The sequence below is a fragment of the Lepus europaeus genome, chromosome 2, assembly GCF_033115175.1.
Source record: "Lepus europaeus isolate LE1 chromosome 2, mLepTim1.pri, whole genome shotgun sequence".
In the NCBI taxonomy this organism is placed as follows: Eukaryota; Metazoa; Chordata; class Mammalia; order Lagomorpha; family Leporidae; genus Lepus; species Lepus europaeus.
Genome location: NC_084828.1, coordinates 147,947,917 through 147,961,966, shown reverse-complemented (window position 1 = coordinate 147,961,966; position 14,050 = coordinate 147,947,917). Strand labels below are relative to the sequence as shown.

Genomic DNA, 14,050 nt, shown 5'->3' with positions numbered 1-14,050 from the left:
TTGGACAACTTACCACAAGCAAATAAAATAATATTTTATACAATTCTTTTTTAAAGATTTATTTATTTTTTATTTGAAAAACAGAGAGAGAGAGAGAGAGAGAGAGAGAGATCTTCCATCTGCTGGTTCACTCCCCAAATGGCTACAACAGCCACATCTGGGCCAGGTCAAACCCAGGAGCCTGGAACTCCATCAGGCTCTCCCAATGTGAATGGCAGGGACCCACATACTTGGGCCATCTTCTGACCCTTTGCAGGCACATTAGCAGGGAGCTGGATCAGAAACAGAGCAACTGCTTCTCAAACAGGGACTGCTCACCGCACCGCAGAACCGCCCTTCAGTTAAGTTAATGTTAACAGATTTGGGGTTTTGCAGCCAATTACTCTCTGAGACACAACAATCATGTTCTGATCTAGATGTTTAAAACTCAAACCTATATTCACTGTGCTAAGCTCAGTTCTCTCAGAGAGAGAATCGGTGCCAGAGGTGGAGACTTACCCCACTACGCTGCAGCGCTGGCCCCTCAGGGAGAATTTTCAAGCTCTTCCTTTTCACCCAGATTTTCGTTCCTTGCGACCTCGTGTCTTTCCCTCACATGCAATGGGATGCCAGTCCCTCAGGCCCGCTCAGCCGTCCATAATTCCCCATCTCATTATTACTCCTTGCCCTGGTCTGCTAGCATTTGGGCTTATGATCAACAGTGTTACCAATGGGCCTTGACCCCCAAAACCAGCTGTTCCCAAATCATTGCCCTTATGTCCCCCAGATGCTCACGTCACCATGAGCAGCATCCCCCAGCACTGGCCCTGAAGTATTGGAAACCTTCCTTCCTTAATGGGCACAGCGACCCAGCCCAGACCATCCTGGTTCACCTGCACCGGAAGTCGCTTCCCGGCTATTGTGCAAGATGCTTTATGGTCATTTTAGGGGAATCCTATTAGAAACTGTTCACTGGGCCTTTGGGTGGAATTGAGTGTTGATGGTGAGCTAAGGGCCATGGCTTCCACCTCTGGGCCCTGGACTGATCAAGGTAGGGGGTTGTTTCATTCTTAGGTCCTATGGATTCTTCTCATTTAAATCTAGCACAACCAAATCACGAGAAAGGCTTTGAGATAAAGGTTCACAGAGTGTTCTCCCCGACATACTGAGTTGCCACAGGGCGCTTTCTCATGGACATTCATTGTTCTCATTCTTCTCTCTCCACAAGAGAGTTTGTCAGCCCCAGACAACGCCTCTTTGTTCTGGCCAGGCTCACCCCAGCCAAACCCCACAAACCGTGTGGCTGTACCAACACCAAGCATCATCTCACAGCTCTGGAGGCAGAACTCCAAGACCCAGGGGTGGGGAGGGCTGAGAGGGGACTCAGCTCCCCGCAGTCCGCGGCTCTCTTTGGTGCTCCTCCGCCATCTCCACCTCTGTGGGGGCACGGCACTGTCCCCATGTGCATGCTGGTCTGTGTCCACGGTGCCCTTCTAATACAGACAGCTGTCACATCAGAGTACACTCCCCGCCCACCCACCAACTCCAGGATGGCCTCATCCTAAACCAACTAATTACAGCTGCAAGGACCCTCTTTGCAGATAAGTCACACTCTGCAGCCCTGGAGGTCAGGACTTCAACATGCACATTTGTTGGCCCCGCAACACCTTCTACCTAGACGATGGGACCCTACAAGCCGGTTTCCTCAGAGAGCCTTTCTGGCCTCGCTCCCTCCCCCTGCCTCCAGCAGGCTCAAACGCCCAGGGGAATGTGGCCGCTCGGGTCGGGGGCCTGGGTTGTCAGCCCCACCTTCCCTGAGTCTGACAAGTGACTTCACCCTCAGAGCCTCAGTTTGCTCCTCTCTGAAATGGGCTAATGCTGTTATCGGCCTCCCCATGCTGCTGCTGTGAGGAGGGAATGAAGGGGAGCACAGAGTCTCCTGCAGTCTGGGCTGGGCCCGAGTGCACGGGAAACAGCTGCTGTCCCGTGGCTGTTAACAGAGCCGCAGAGGCATGGGGGGCTTGAAGGGGCCCTGGGCCTACCTGTGACAAGGTGGTGCACCAGCCACTCCGCGCCAGAAGCCTCCGGGACCCTCGTCTGTACAGAAGGTTCTCTCTCAGGCCCCAGCAGGTCAGAGGGGCCCAGTGAGGAGCAGGGCTCCTGGCTCTGCCTGCACTTGGCTCATCTAGGCTTCTCCTCCCCAGAGAACCTGCCCCACAAGGCTGACAGGGACCAGTATGAGCTGCTGTGCCCGGACAACACCCGCAAACCGGTGGACAAGTATGAGCAGTGCCACCTGGCTCGGGTCCCTTCCCATGCAGTCGTGGCCCGAAGTGTGGACGGCAAGGAGGACCTGATCTGGGAGCTTCTCGACCGGGCCCAGGTAGCCCCTGCACCATCCCCTCTTCTGCCTAGGGTTCCCGCTGGGAGTGGGGGCTTCCCTCCTTGTCTTCTTGCCACTCTGGAAGTGCACACACGTTCAGGATGGAGAGGGACCCATGCCACGCTTGACCCGCTTCACCAACAGGCCGCTGCCGCTGCCTCTGCTCGCAGCACACAGAGCAGAGGCTGTGAAACCTTCATCTGTGCTACTTACTTCCTGTTGCCCTCTGCATGCCCTTCCATTCCTGATGGATGCCCCAGATGCAGCACCGACGCCCCCTGTCTGCTGGACCCCGTCCTCCTGGCTTCCTGATGGCAGGTCCCCTGCCCAGCGTGCTGTCCCTGGCCTGTTTAGTGGCCAGTGGAGAGGGACAGCTCTCCATGTGATGATCCATCCCCTCCAAGTGGGGGACGGCCCCTGGCAGGTACCCCGAGGCTACATAGTGTAGACAGCCAGGATCGGAATAGAGCATCCCTTGGAGAGACTGGAGAAGACCCTGGGCCACAGGGACCCCGAAGGGGCTTGGCCACTGCTGTCACTCAGAGGCACTCATAGCGCTGCTCCCTTACCTGTGAGGGAGAGATCCCGAGACCCCCAGTGCATGCCTGACACCACAAGTATTTCCAAAGCTCACATAGCCTAAGCTTTTTCATATTTGTAATATTTATCATAAAGATTTATGTACAAATTGGGCACAACAAAGAGTAATGACAACAATAGAATGGAACTCTTATAACAATATACTGTAACAATTTATAAATGACTTACTTCCAGAATTTTCCGTTTACTAATTTTGGACTGCAGCAGTGGACAGCATGGAGACCAAGGCCAGGGAGAAGGGAGGATGGCTGAGGGTCCCCTCTCTCTGCTCACCTGGTCTGGTTTGAGGTTGGTTTCCCCCATGCCAGTCTCCCGGCTACACTGCGTCTTTCCCCCTTTGGACAGGCACACTTCGGAAAAGACAGCACGTCAGGTTTTCAGCTCTTTCGCTCGCCTTATGGGAGAGACCTGCTGTTCACAGACGCTGCCCAGGGATTTATAAGGGTCTCACCTAAGATCAACACCAAGCATGTTTCTTCTATTCAGAGACTAAAGAGAGGTACGTAGTTCTTGGGAAGCAGGGTGGGGTGGGGGCCACCGCAGAGGCATTCCTGGCGAATGCAAGCCTAAAGCAAGCTATGATTTAAAGTTATTTATTTATTTATCGGATAGGCTGGGTGGTGGGGAGGGGAGTGCTCTTCTGTCCACTGGTTCACTCTCCAAACGTTCTCAGCAGCAGGGCTGAGCTAGGATGAAGCCAGGAGCCTGGAATTCAGTCTGGGTGTCCCATGTCCCATGAGGAGTGACAGCGACCAAAGTACTTAGGCCATCACCTTTTGCCTCACATGATGCATATTAGCAAGAAGCAGGAATCAGAGCGGAGTAGGAACTAGAACCCAGGCACTCCAATGAGGGACGTGGGCATCCCAAATGGCATCTTAATAGCTTCACACAGTGCCTGCCCCTGCAAAAGGGCTTTGAAGACCTTTGTATTGTATAGACTTGAAGTAATGATGTCTCTGGTTACTTTGTATCAGCTGGACCCTGTGTCAGGAAAGAGTTTTTCCTAGACTGTATTGGGAGCAGGGCCACTGCGGCCAGCAGGGGTAGAGCTGGAATACCAGAGGCTTACAGTGCTGCCCGTGCCTCCCACTGCATCCTGTGGGCCCATTTCTTTCTTCTTCTGCTGTCTTCCCTGCACTAAGTCAACCAATAGTTCCTGTACCCCAAGCACCTGAGTGTGTGTCCCACACAGCCACCACATTAAACCAAGGCAGACAGTGGGGGTAGAGGCATGGGGAGGGGAGAGTAAGCAGGACTGCCTGGCTGCCAGCTGGAGCCTGCTCCCTGGAAGAGGAGCCCAGTCCTGCAACAGAAAACCCCAGCAGGTCTGAGCTGGGTGGGGGCTCAGAGAGACCTCCCAGGGGAGGTGACGCCTGAGGAGCTGAGGTCAGGAGGCAGGAAGGAGCGGCGCGCAGGGATGAAACACACCCACTCTGCTGTTGGCAGTGGGAGCCACTCTGCAGCCAGGGGCAGTAAACTCCCAGATCCCTCTGTGGCTTCCTTTCCATCGCTGGGTCTTCTCTACCCACCCTAGGTGTGGGAGACTCGCACAGGGTGCAGTGGTGTGCAGTGGGCCCCCACGAGAGGGCCAAGTGTGATCAGTGGAGTGCGGTGAGCGGGGGCGCCTTGGCGTGCACCACAGAAGACAGCCCTGAGGACTGCATCGCTGCCATCATGGTAGGAGAGCCCCTTCCACAGCTGGGTGTGGACACACACACACACAGCGCCTCTGCCAAGTCTGCCTTTGAAGACTCCATAATATAAGGCACCTGCACCGTGGGCCCCGCCAGCTCAGGGATGGGCAGAAATGCAGAGCCAGTCCAAGCCCCAGACTCCTCGAGACTCAGCTCTGGAGTCCAGGGAGCTCAGAGGGGCATCTTTCGCAGGAGCCATAGGAAGCGGGGAGACATCCTCCTCTGCCCCTCTTGGGCCCACTGTGGCTGCCAATGCAGATCAGACTTCTCAGTGCTTAATTGTTTCTCTGTTCATAAAGATATTACATGCTGGAAGAGAAGTGAAAAATAAAATCATTCAAAACTTCACTCAGAGATCATTATCCCATACATTTTTTTTTTTTTTTTGACAGGCAGAGTGGACAGTGAGAGAGACAGAGAGAAAGGTCTTCCTTTTTGCCGTTGGTTCACCCTCCAATGGCCGCTGCGGCTGGCGCGCTGCGGCCGGCGCACCGCGCTGATCTGATGGCAGGAGCCAGGCGCTTCTCTGGTCTCCCATGGGGTGCAGGGCCCAAGCACTTGGGCCATCCTCCACTGCACTCCCTGGCCACAGCAGAGAGCTGGCCTGGAAGAGGGGCAACCGGGACAGAATCCGGCGCCCCAACCGGGGCTAGAACCCGGTGTGCCGGCGCCGCAAGGCGGAGGATTAACCTAGTGAGCCGCGGCGCCAGCCTATCCCATACATTTTTGAGTTTTCCCATCCATGGGTTCTCTCCCCCAAATGCCCACAACAGCTAGGATTGGGTCAGAGCTGAAGCCAAGAGCTGGCAACCTGATCCAGGTCTCCCACATGTATGACAGAAGCCATCACTGCTTCCTCCCAGGGTCTGCATTAGTAGGAAGCTAGAATCAGGAACTGGAGCTAAGAATTGAACCTAGGCACTTGGCTGTGGGAGGTGGGTGTCTCAACCAGCGTCCTAACCGCTTGGCTAATTTCTGAATGATGATGTTGTGTGATTTACGTTTCATGTATCAATGAGAAGATAATGTTTTTGTAATGAGTAAAACAAATATGTATAATTATATCTATCTATCTATCTATCTATCTATCTATCTATATGGGGGGAGAGAGAGAGAGAGAGAGAGAGAGAGAGAGAGAAAGAGAAAGGCTGCACAGCAGCTTTTCTTAACTTGCGAAGGTCCTAACTTCGGTAAACTTGCTGGCACCAAGCCATTGATGAATTTGCTGCTAGTCATGCTCAACATATTGATCGTGTTACAATTTGAGCACTCATCACACTGCCTGTCATACAGTAAGTTGTCAACACACGTCAATCATTGTTTCTGTTGCTTACAATCTTTAGCACAGCTGGTTCACTTTCATGGGGGATGAGATATTCATTTAAATGTGTTTTTAATGATGGTGTAAGGTTCCACCAAGTATTTCTACCTCAACTTATTTAATCAATTTCTCAACATTTACATTGGAGGTGTTTCCAAGTTCTTTGCCAATATAGATAATGTTGGATGGGTAATCTTTGTGTTGTGTATCTCTGATATCATTTCTAATATTGATGAAAACTAATACAAGTATTTCTGGAGTTACTATGTACAAGTTTCTGAGCTCTTTTTAAAAGATTTATTTATTTATTTGAAAGGCAGAATTACAGGGTGGGAGGAGAGAGGGTGGGGGTGGGGAGGATCTTCCATCCACTGATTCACTCCCCAAATGACTGCAGTGGCCAGGGCTGGTCCAGGCAGAAGCCAGGAGCCCAGAGCTCCAATTTGGTCTCCAAGCATTTGGGTCGTCCTCTGCTGCTTTCCCAGGAGCATCAGCAGGGAGCTGAACTGGAAGCACAGGAGCCAAGACTCAGACTGGCCCTCCAACATGGGTGCAAGCATTGCTGCCACATCCTAAGCCACTGCACCACAGTGCCGGCCCCATGAGCTCTTACCTTGCATGGACTCATTTCATCCTTACAATAAGACTATCTAGAATGTTTTCCACCTATTTTATGGATTAAAAAATGCACCAAGTAAGGTATTTGCAAATGTGTGCTTTGGGGTCGCCTGGTGGCACAGTGGCTGCAAGCCGAAGCTGAGGAATTCACCTGCCTCAGTATTAGTGGTCATGAACTGTGTAACCTCTCTCTGCTTCCACTTGCTAATCTATAGAAGGGGGCGATCGCAGTGCCTGTGGCAGGAGTTTGTGAGGAATTCAGGAGGTAATCACTGCTGAGTGCTTAGGAAAGAGCTTGGTGCATAGCAATGGCAGTTAAGCTGTTGCTGCTGTAGTACCTGCTGTTTACATTTCCAGGGGCCAGTTAGCAGGTCAAAAGCCAAGGATGTGTAGGGGTATGTGTGTTTTTGTCTCAATGACCTTATCTATGACAGTAAATACATCTTTTGCTCTGGGTTTGAAAAATAGATGAAGATAAGTTAATTATTAATGAATTATTAACTAGAGAAGTGATGTGTTGAAAATGTGTGTGTGTGTGTGTGTGTTGTACTAGCCTGTGAGTACAATGCTAATGAGATTCTGGCAACAGATTCGAACTCCATCTTTTGAAAGGAAGCGTGTTCCACAGAAACAGATTAAATGCATCCCCCGAGTCTGGCCATGTGGATCATTGAGTTGAGTGACAGTGACCACAGGGAAGGAGTGGTGCGGGCATGGTCTCACGGGAGGACAGTGATTTTCCAGAGTGTGGCCTTGGCTGGGCACCTGTTCCTGAGTCAACTGGCCAAAGGCATGTCCAGTGTTCTAAACCCCACATTTCCATGGCAGAGATCTGAGTGAACTTGGCTAACTACAAGGACATGAAGCCAATGGGATGGGAACCTGCAAGGGTCAGGGGGGTGGGAGACAGCCTCACTGTTGTGCTATTGATTTGCTTTTCCACTTCAGAAAGGAGAAGCTGATGCTGTTAGCTTGGATGGAGGATTCATCTACGTAGCAGGCCGGTGTGGTCTGGTGCCCGTCCTGGCAGAGAGCTACGGTAGGTGGAGGAGGAGCTCCTCGGTGTTTTCTTCCCCCCGCCATGGACTTAGAAAGATGAGGAAACAAAGTTGCTTGGTGTTGAGATCAAAATGACCACTGTGGGAGTGTGGGACGCTAGTAGATAAAATCCCCTCTCCCCAAAGTCAGAACCACGTCGGATAACAGACGCAGGAGTTATGCACAAAGAGATTCAAATAGTACCTTTTAAAAAAAGATTTATTTATTTATTTGAAAGGCAGAGTTACAGAGAGGCAGAGGCAAAGAGAGAGAGAGAGGTCTTCCATCCACTGGTTCACTCCCCAAATGGCTGCAACAGCCGAAGCTGTGCAATCTGAAGCCAGGAGCCTGGAGCTTCTTCCAGGTCTCCCATGTGGGTGCAGGGGCCCAAGGACTTGGGCCATCCTCCACTGCTTTCCCAGGCACATTAGCAGGGAGCTGGATCAGAAGTTGAGCAGCCAGGACCTGAACTGGCACCCATATGGGACGCCGGTGCCGCAGGTGGAGGCTTAGCCTTCTACGGCACAGCCCTGTCATTTTATTCTTGGCCCTGGAGCTCGAGAGCCCATGACTGCTATGGATGCAATAATGTGAGTGTGTAACGCCAGATGCCTTGATTATGCTGCTGCTTATTTTTAGATGCTACAAATGCCACCGAGAAGCTTGAGTGTGTGAACAGACCCATAGAAGGTGAGTCAGAATCGGCCACACTGCAGTTCACAGGTAAAAATTTGTGGTGGACAAAAGTCATCGAAAGCCTGAACAATAAGCAAAAATTGTCAAAAAAAAAAAAAAATAAGAAGTCACCATTCATTGCTAAGGCACCAATCTACCCCAGAGCCATAACAATGAAAAGCGTCTTGAGAGCACCCAGTTGGCAAAGGATTACTCTTGCACAATCCCTACTCAGTCTTCTCAGTAGCCTGGGAGTGCGGGGACAGCAGCACCCTGCGTTCTGTGGACGGGAAAAGTGGGGCTTGTGGATTTCTCAGGGCCTTGCAGCTAGGAGGCGGCTGCATGTGGGCTTGGGAAGACATGCGGTGACTGGGCCCCCAAGCCCTCCTGGTTCCACGTGCTGCGCCCTCTTACTGGCTGGCATGAAGCTTGGCATGGGACAGGAGCCCTTTCTGCTGTGTCTGGGGCCAAGTGGAGGGCTTGCAGGAAGAGGAGAGTCATTGGGAACCTCCCATGCCTCTATTTCACTGGTAGACAGCTGGGACCTGACAGCAGGGGAACCAACCTGGTCTTTAAGTAGGAGGGTGCCACTAAGGGACAGGTTGTGTCTCCAGATGGGCAGAGAGAGCCCAGATCTGTCCTTGAGTCCCTAATCTTGGAAACCAGACAGAGCAGTGACAGGTGTGTTCTCTGGAGTGCATCCCCTGGCTGTTTGTTGAAGATGAAAATTCTTGGGCTGAGCTTCAGACATACGGAGCCAGGAACTCCAAGGATGGGGCCATCAGTCTTCATCGGGGTGTGTTGTGGCTTGAACCCCACTGTGATAGAGGGTCCTGAAATGAAGACCAGGTGCTGCTGTGGGGCTTAGCCCCTGGGTTGACTGCTGGAGGCTTCACTTCCCTACTCGCCTATGGCAGCTGTCCTGCCTGTGCGACAGGACCCAAGCCCTGTGCTTCCCCCTCTTTGACTTGTGTCTTCATCCCCAAACATCAAGGCTGATCTTTTGCCAGCCACTTACTCATTCTGAGCATTTGTGGTCAGAAACACCTGTCACTGCTCTGAGAGTTGTTGAAATTTCCAGGAATTTAGTGAGAGCTGACATAAATGATGCTCAGAGCTGGTTCAGGCACCAAATGGGAAACTGACTTCAATGCGGAAGGTTCAGTCTGAGTAGAGATGGAGAGGGGTTAACCAGAAACTCACACAACACACACACACACACACATGCACAAAGGTAGAGGACAATGATTAATGAAGCAAGGCACTGGAACAGTACTTGGCTACTGGACAGATGTGGCAGAGTCCAGACAGGTAGGCAGGTACTGGCTGGCTCTGGCCTCTGGAGGATCTGCTTGCCTGAGGGCGGCACTGTGCTACTGCTCTTGCCTCTAGCAGCTCCGCTGGAACCCCCGCCCCCATACAGCCCACCCCTCCAGTCCCTCACCTACAGCAGGTTAATTGTAGCATGCCTGGTCCCATCAGTCACCCTCTACAATGGGTTTCACTGTCAGTTTTACAGAGAAGAAAAGTGGGCTCCTTTTAGGGGTGACTTGTCATGTAGGAAGTAACTGGAAAGGCAGGTCTTCCACCTGCCATGATGACTCCCAGCTTTTCCAAGCTTGACTATGTAGAGACCTGGTCTACTTCAGGAAAGGGAGGTGCCTGTGCATATGTGCACGCGTGTGGCGAGACACGTTACCACGTTGCCGCTAATCCTAAAGATGTATGATTCTCATCTTACCATCAATTCCGGTCTGCAGCTCGGGCATTACTCAGTCAGTAAAATTCATTTCTGCAATGTTGGGATAGCAGTAAATTAGACATTAATTGTATTCTCTTTAGAATCAGGAGATTCAAGAGAAGAATGCCCACTCCCAACAAAGATAGTAGGTGTAATTTTGTAAGCAAATGCAGTGGGATAAGAAAAAGGGTTTTTCAATATTGGAGAAGGGAGAACAAGTTAAATTTTCATTATTGGAAAATTACGCTGTAAGCCTAAACTAGCAAAGGCTTAATGTTAGAAAGGAAATCATTAATGCACTTGTTTTGAACTTCCATTTAACAGAAATAGTGAAATGCCAGTTCATATACATAAAGTTGTATATAAGAAAGTGGTTCATAGCAGGGGAAGTGGGTCACAACACAAACGCCCACCAGAAGGGGATCATAGACTATGATCCATCCATACAATGGGACATAAAATCAATGGACAGCACAACGAGGTAGCTGTATCTATTTCTACTGAACCAAAAATGCAACTACGAAGAACAAAACAACTCACAGAAAAGAAAGCATGGTAGAATTGCATTGAAAAAGTACAGTGTGTGAGTGGCTATGTGCGGGTGTCTGTGTGTAGTGTAACTGGCAAGCAGTACTGTAAGTCTCTCTGTGTAAGGCCACCACAAAACACACCAAACACCGGAGCAAGGGAAAGTTTATTGGGGGAAACCTGACAGACTGGAGGGAAGGGGTGAAGAAGGAAAAAGAGGGAGAAAGAGAGCGTGAGAGAGAGACAGAGGTCAGGAACAGAGAGAAAGAGAGAGAGAGAGTCGAGTTCAGGAGCAGGTCCTTTTAAAACTTGACCAGGGGCAGAGTGGGGGGCAGGAGGGCAGGGAAGTAGGAGCAGCTAATTTCATTAGGATGGGGGTGGGGCCCTGTAGCTACCTGGCTTCCAGCAATGGGGCGAGGGCTAGAGCCTAGGATGGTGTCAGGATGTAGATCACGCCATAAATAAGACTGCGTCGTTTTACTAACACTCTGGCCCAGTGCCTGACAGTGACAGCTATTTGGAGGGTCCTTTGCTATAGTAAGGTGCGGGGGGGGGGGGGGGGCACAGCTGTTCCTCTTCCCCAGGAAGAGTGGCAGGCAGGGGCTATAGGCAATTACTCCAGAGGGCCCTGGAGGTGCTGAAATTGTATCTTGGCAAATAGCATCCAGGTAAAAATTGTATCAGGTAAACAGATAGATGGCTGATAGGTAGATACATACCTAGATACATAGAAACATGAATGTAGATAGATAGATGGATACATATGTGAGTGTATTAAGTAAATATGATGGCATAGATAAATATACAAAAATTTTTGTGTGCTTTTTTTCCTGAAAGCACAGATGTGCTCACAAGAGGGCCTTGCTCTTTGCTTGAAACCCAGGGCAGAGTGCACCAGTGAGGGATCTGTGACGAAATAAAGCACTAGCTTAAGCAGGAAGGGATTTACAACAGGGAATTAAATGTTAACAAAAAGGGTGAAAGAGAACCAGCTCCCTAAGACAGCTGCTCCCTCCCAGCGAGAGCTACTTCACCAGTACGGTGGCCATCCATGCACACGAAGCCAGGATTGATAGTAACGGTCATTGCTGCAGCTGCTCTAGGGGCCTCTAATCCCCAGGATGGAGACGAGACGCTGGAGAGCTGGACAGGAAAACCCAGCATTCTCAGGGCTTTGCTTCTTCACAGAAAGAGCTGAAAGGGAAGGCGGAGAGACACGGTCCCTGCCCCTTCCCAGTCCCACGCATCCTGATTTACACTAAGAACACAGCCGCAGGAAACACTGCAAGTGCAGCTCCTCATCTCCCACCAGACCGGGGATGGAACGGAGTGCAGACGGAGAAGGCCCAGGTGGAGTTCTCCACCATCAGGAGATGCCATTAAATGCTCAGATCTCACTGTTCTACCCCTCCCCACGTCTGCACCCCCTGGCCAGGTTATTATGCCGTGGCTGTGGTTAAGAAATCAGATGCTGATATCACCTGGATGTCTCTGCGGGGAAGGAAGTCCTGCCACCCAGCGGTCGGCACATCCGCAGGCTGGAACATCCCCATGGGTTTAATATACAACCAGACTGGGTCCTGCAAACTCGGTGAGTGTGTCCTGGGAAGTGCCCTGGCCTGGGCCTGGGAGAAGTGCAGTTCCATGAAAGGCAAGGAACGCCATCACCAGGTGCAAGGTCAAAACCCCCAGCTCTCTTGTGAGCAGCTCCTTGCCTCTTTCCTCTCCCCTTGCGGCTGAAGGGAAGGCCTCGGCCCCAGGAATAGCACAGGTGGCTCAGTGAACAGGCAGAGCAAGAGAGGGTGCAGCATGTGTGCATCTGGGATGTGTGTGGTTGTCACATAGGAGGGGACTTCAAAAAGTTCATGAGAAATGAAATTAAAATAAATTTTAGCGGTGAGCATTCAGTGTAGAATTAAGACACCTGTGACCCACATAGAAGTGCCTAGGTTCGAACCCTGGCTCTGGCTCCTGACTCCACCAGCTTCCTGCTAATGCAGATTCTGGGAAGCAGCAGTGATGCCTCAGAATGGGAGCCCTGGACTGCACTCCCAGCTCCTGGCTTTGAGCTTAGCCCACCTCTAGCCATTGCGGGCTTTTGGAGAGTGAACCAGCAGATGGGAACTCTCTTTCTCTCTTTCCCTCTCTGTGTGGGAAACAAATAATTTAAAATCTAAGCTTATTCTGGTGTAAAAAATGTTTGAAATCCATAATCCACACTTTTCCATGAACTTTTTGAAGACCGTTTTATGCACAGAATTTTTTTGCTCCCAAATAAACTCATCTTTTAATTCTGTTTTCCATGACCACTTTGAGATACCTGCCTATAAAAGGCACTGGCTGCTTTATAGGTTGAAACCTCCCTCTGGTGAGTGGTTGAGGGTTGCACGCTCATCTTTGCCTGTCTTGATTTCTCCCACATCAGTCACTTGTGCTGCATTCTTGCCAATCCCTAAGAGGCTCCTGCTTTACCGCTTACCAGCTCCTGACCATCTGACAAATCCCACCCCAGCAAGAACCCCAGCACCTGCTCTCCTCTGCACCTGTGCCACTGGAGACTGCCCCAGCATGGCTAAGCTGCTTATTGCACTGGGGATGTGCCAGCTGCTGACCGCAGTGGGCCCCAGCTCTCATGAGCATCCACATCACTGCAATGATTATCCCAGCGTCCAAATGTCTACAGCTCCCACTCAGTGTCTCTCAGCAGCCAATGCTGCCTCACCTATGTGAGAGAATTGAAACCCTCAGAGAGGCTCCTCCTCACCGTCCCGCTGCCCAGGCCCTGGCCTCATCCTTCTGCAGCTGCACAGCGCTCCACCTGCACCTGGCTGCTCCCCTCCACAGCGCTCACATCCTCCGTGTTGACTTCCCCCGTGGGACTTCCCACCAGTTCTCTCAGCTTGTAGACACACCTAATGCCTGCCCCCTTTAAAATCTCCCTGCTCCCATGGTTCTCCTCCAGCTCCTCTTCTCTTTCTCCTCCCCTTCCTGCCTAAAACCCCTCACCTCCTGCTCACTCCTGCCTCCCTGCACAGAGAGAGTTTGGCCAACACCGCCAGCTGCCTCCACGTAGCTCAGCTGGGATGTGCTCCAGTCCATGCCCCGTGACCTCTCATGACATTTCCTCAAACACCAAGTCCTGGCCCTTAGCTTGGTTTTTCTCCCCCTCCCCTACAAAATTCCCTTTAGAGTCTGGTTAAGAAATGATTGAGTTGCTTAAAGCAAGTCTTTTCCCCAATTTAAACCCAGTCCCTAAGCACTCATGCCCATGCCCAGCCTCAATTACTCCCTAAACAAGCGTTGCACAAAGTTAGGCACATAGTTGGCACTAGATAAATGCCGGCTGCTGTCCTTATTAGTAATATAAGTCACTAGCCCCCAACAAATGGATATTTGCATTTTTTCCATAAATCTTTAGAAGTGCCCTGTTATTACATCTGTATGTTGATAACTGTGAAGTTCTTATTCCC

At 51.0% G+C, this 14,050-nt stretch overlaps 1 protein-coding gene across 2 annotated transcripts in view; it reads left to right on the top strand.

Moving 5' to 3' along the window:
• Nucleotides 1–14,050, top strand: part of LOC133775983 (inhibitor of carbonic anhydrase-like) — a 40,698-nt gene that overhangs the window by 14,097 nt on the left and 12,551 nt on the right. The window contains exons 7-12 of one of the 2 annotated variants that reach the window (XM_062214610.1): nt 2,184–2,362; nt 3,308–3,461; nt 4,500–4,642; nt 7,547–7,637; nt 8,276–8,326; nt 12,016–12,171. In XM_062214610.1, coding sequence (XP_062070594.1) covers nt 2,184–2,362; nt 3,308–3,461; nt 4,500–4,642; nt 7,547–7,637; nt 8,276–8,326; nt 12,016–12,171 — 774 coding nt within the window. The remainder of the gene's footprint in view (nt 1–2,183; nt 2,363–3,307; nt 3,462–4,499; nt 4,643–7,546; nt 7,638–8,275; nt 8,327–12,015; nt 12,172–14,050) is intronic. The other variant, XM_062214619.1, reaches the window with a different exon arrangement.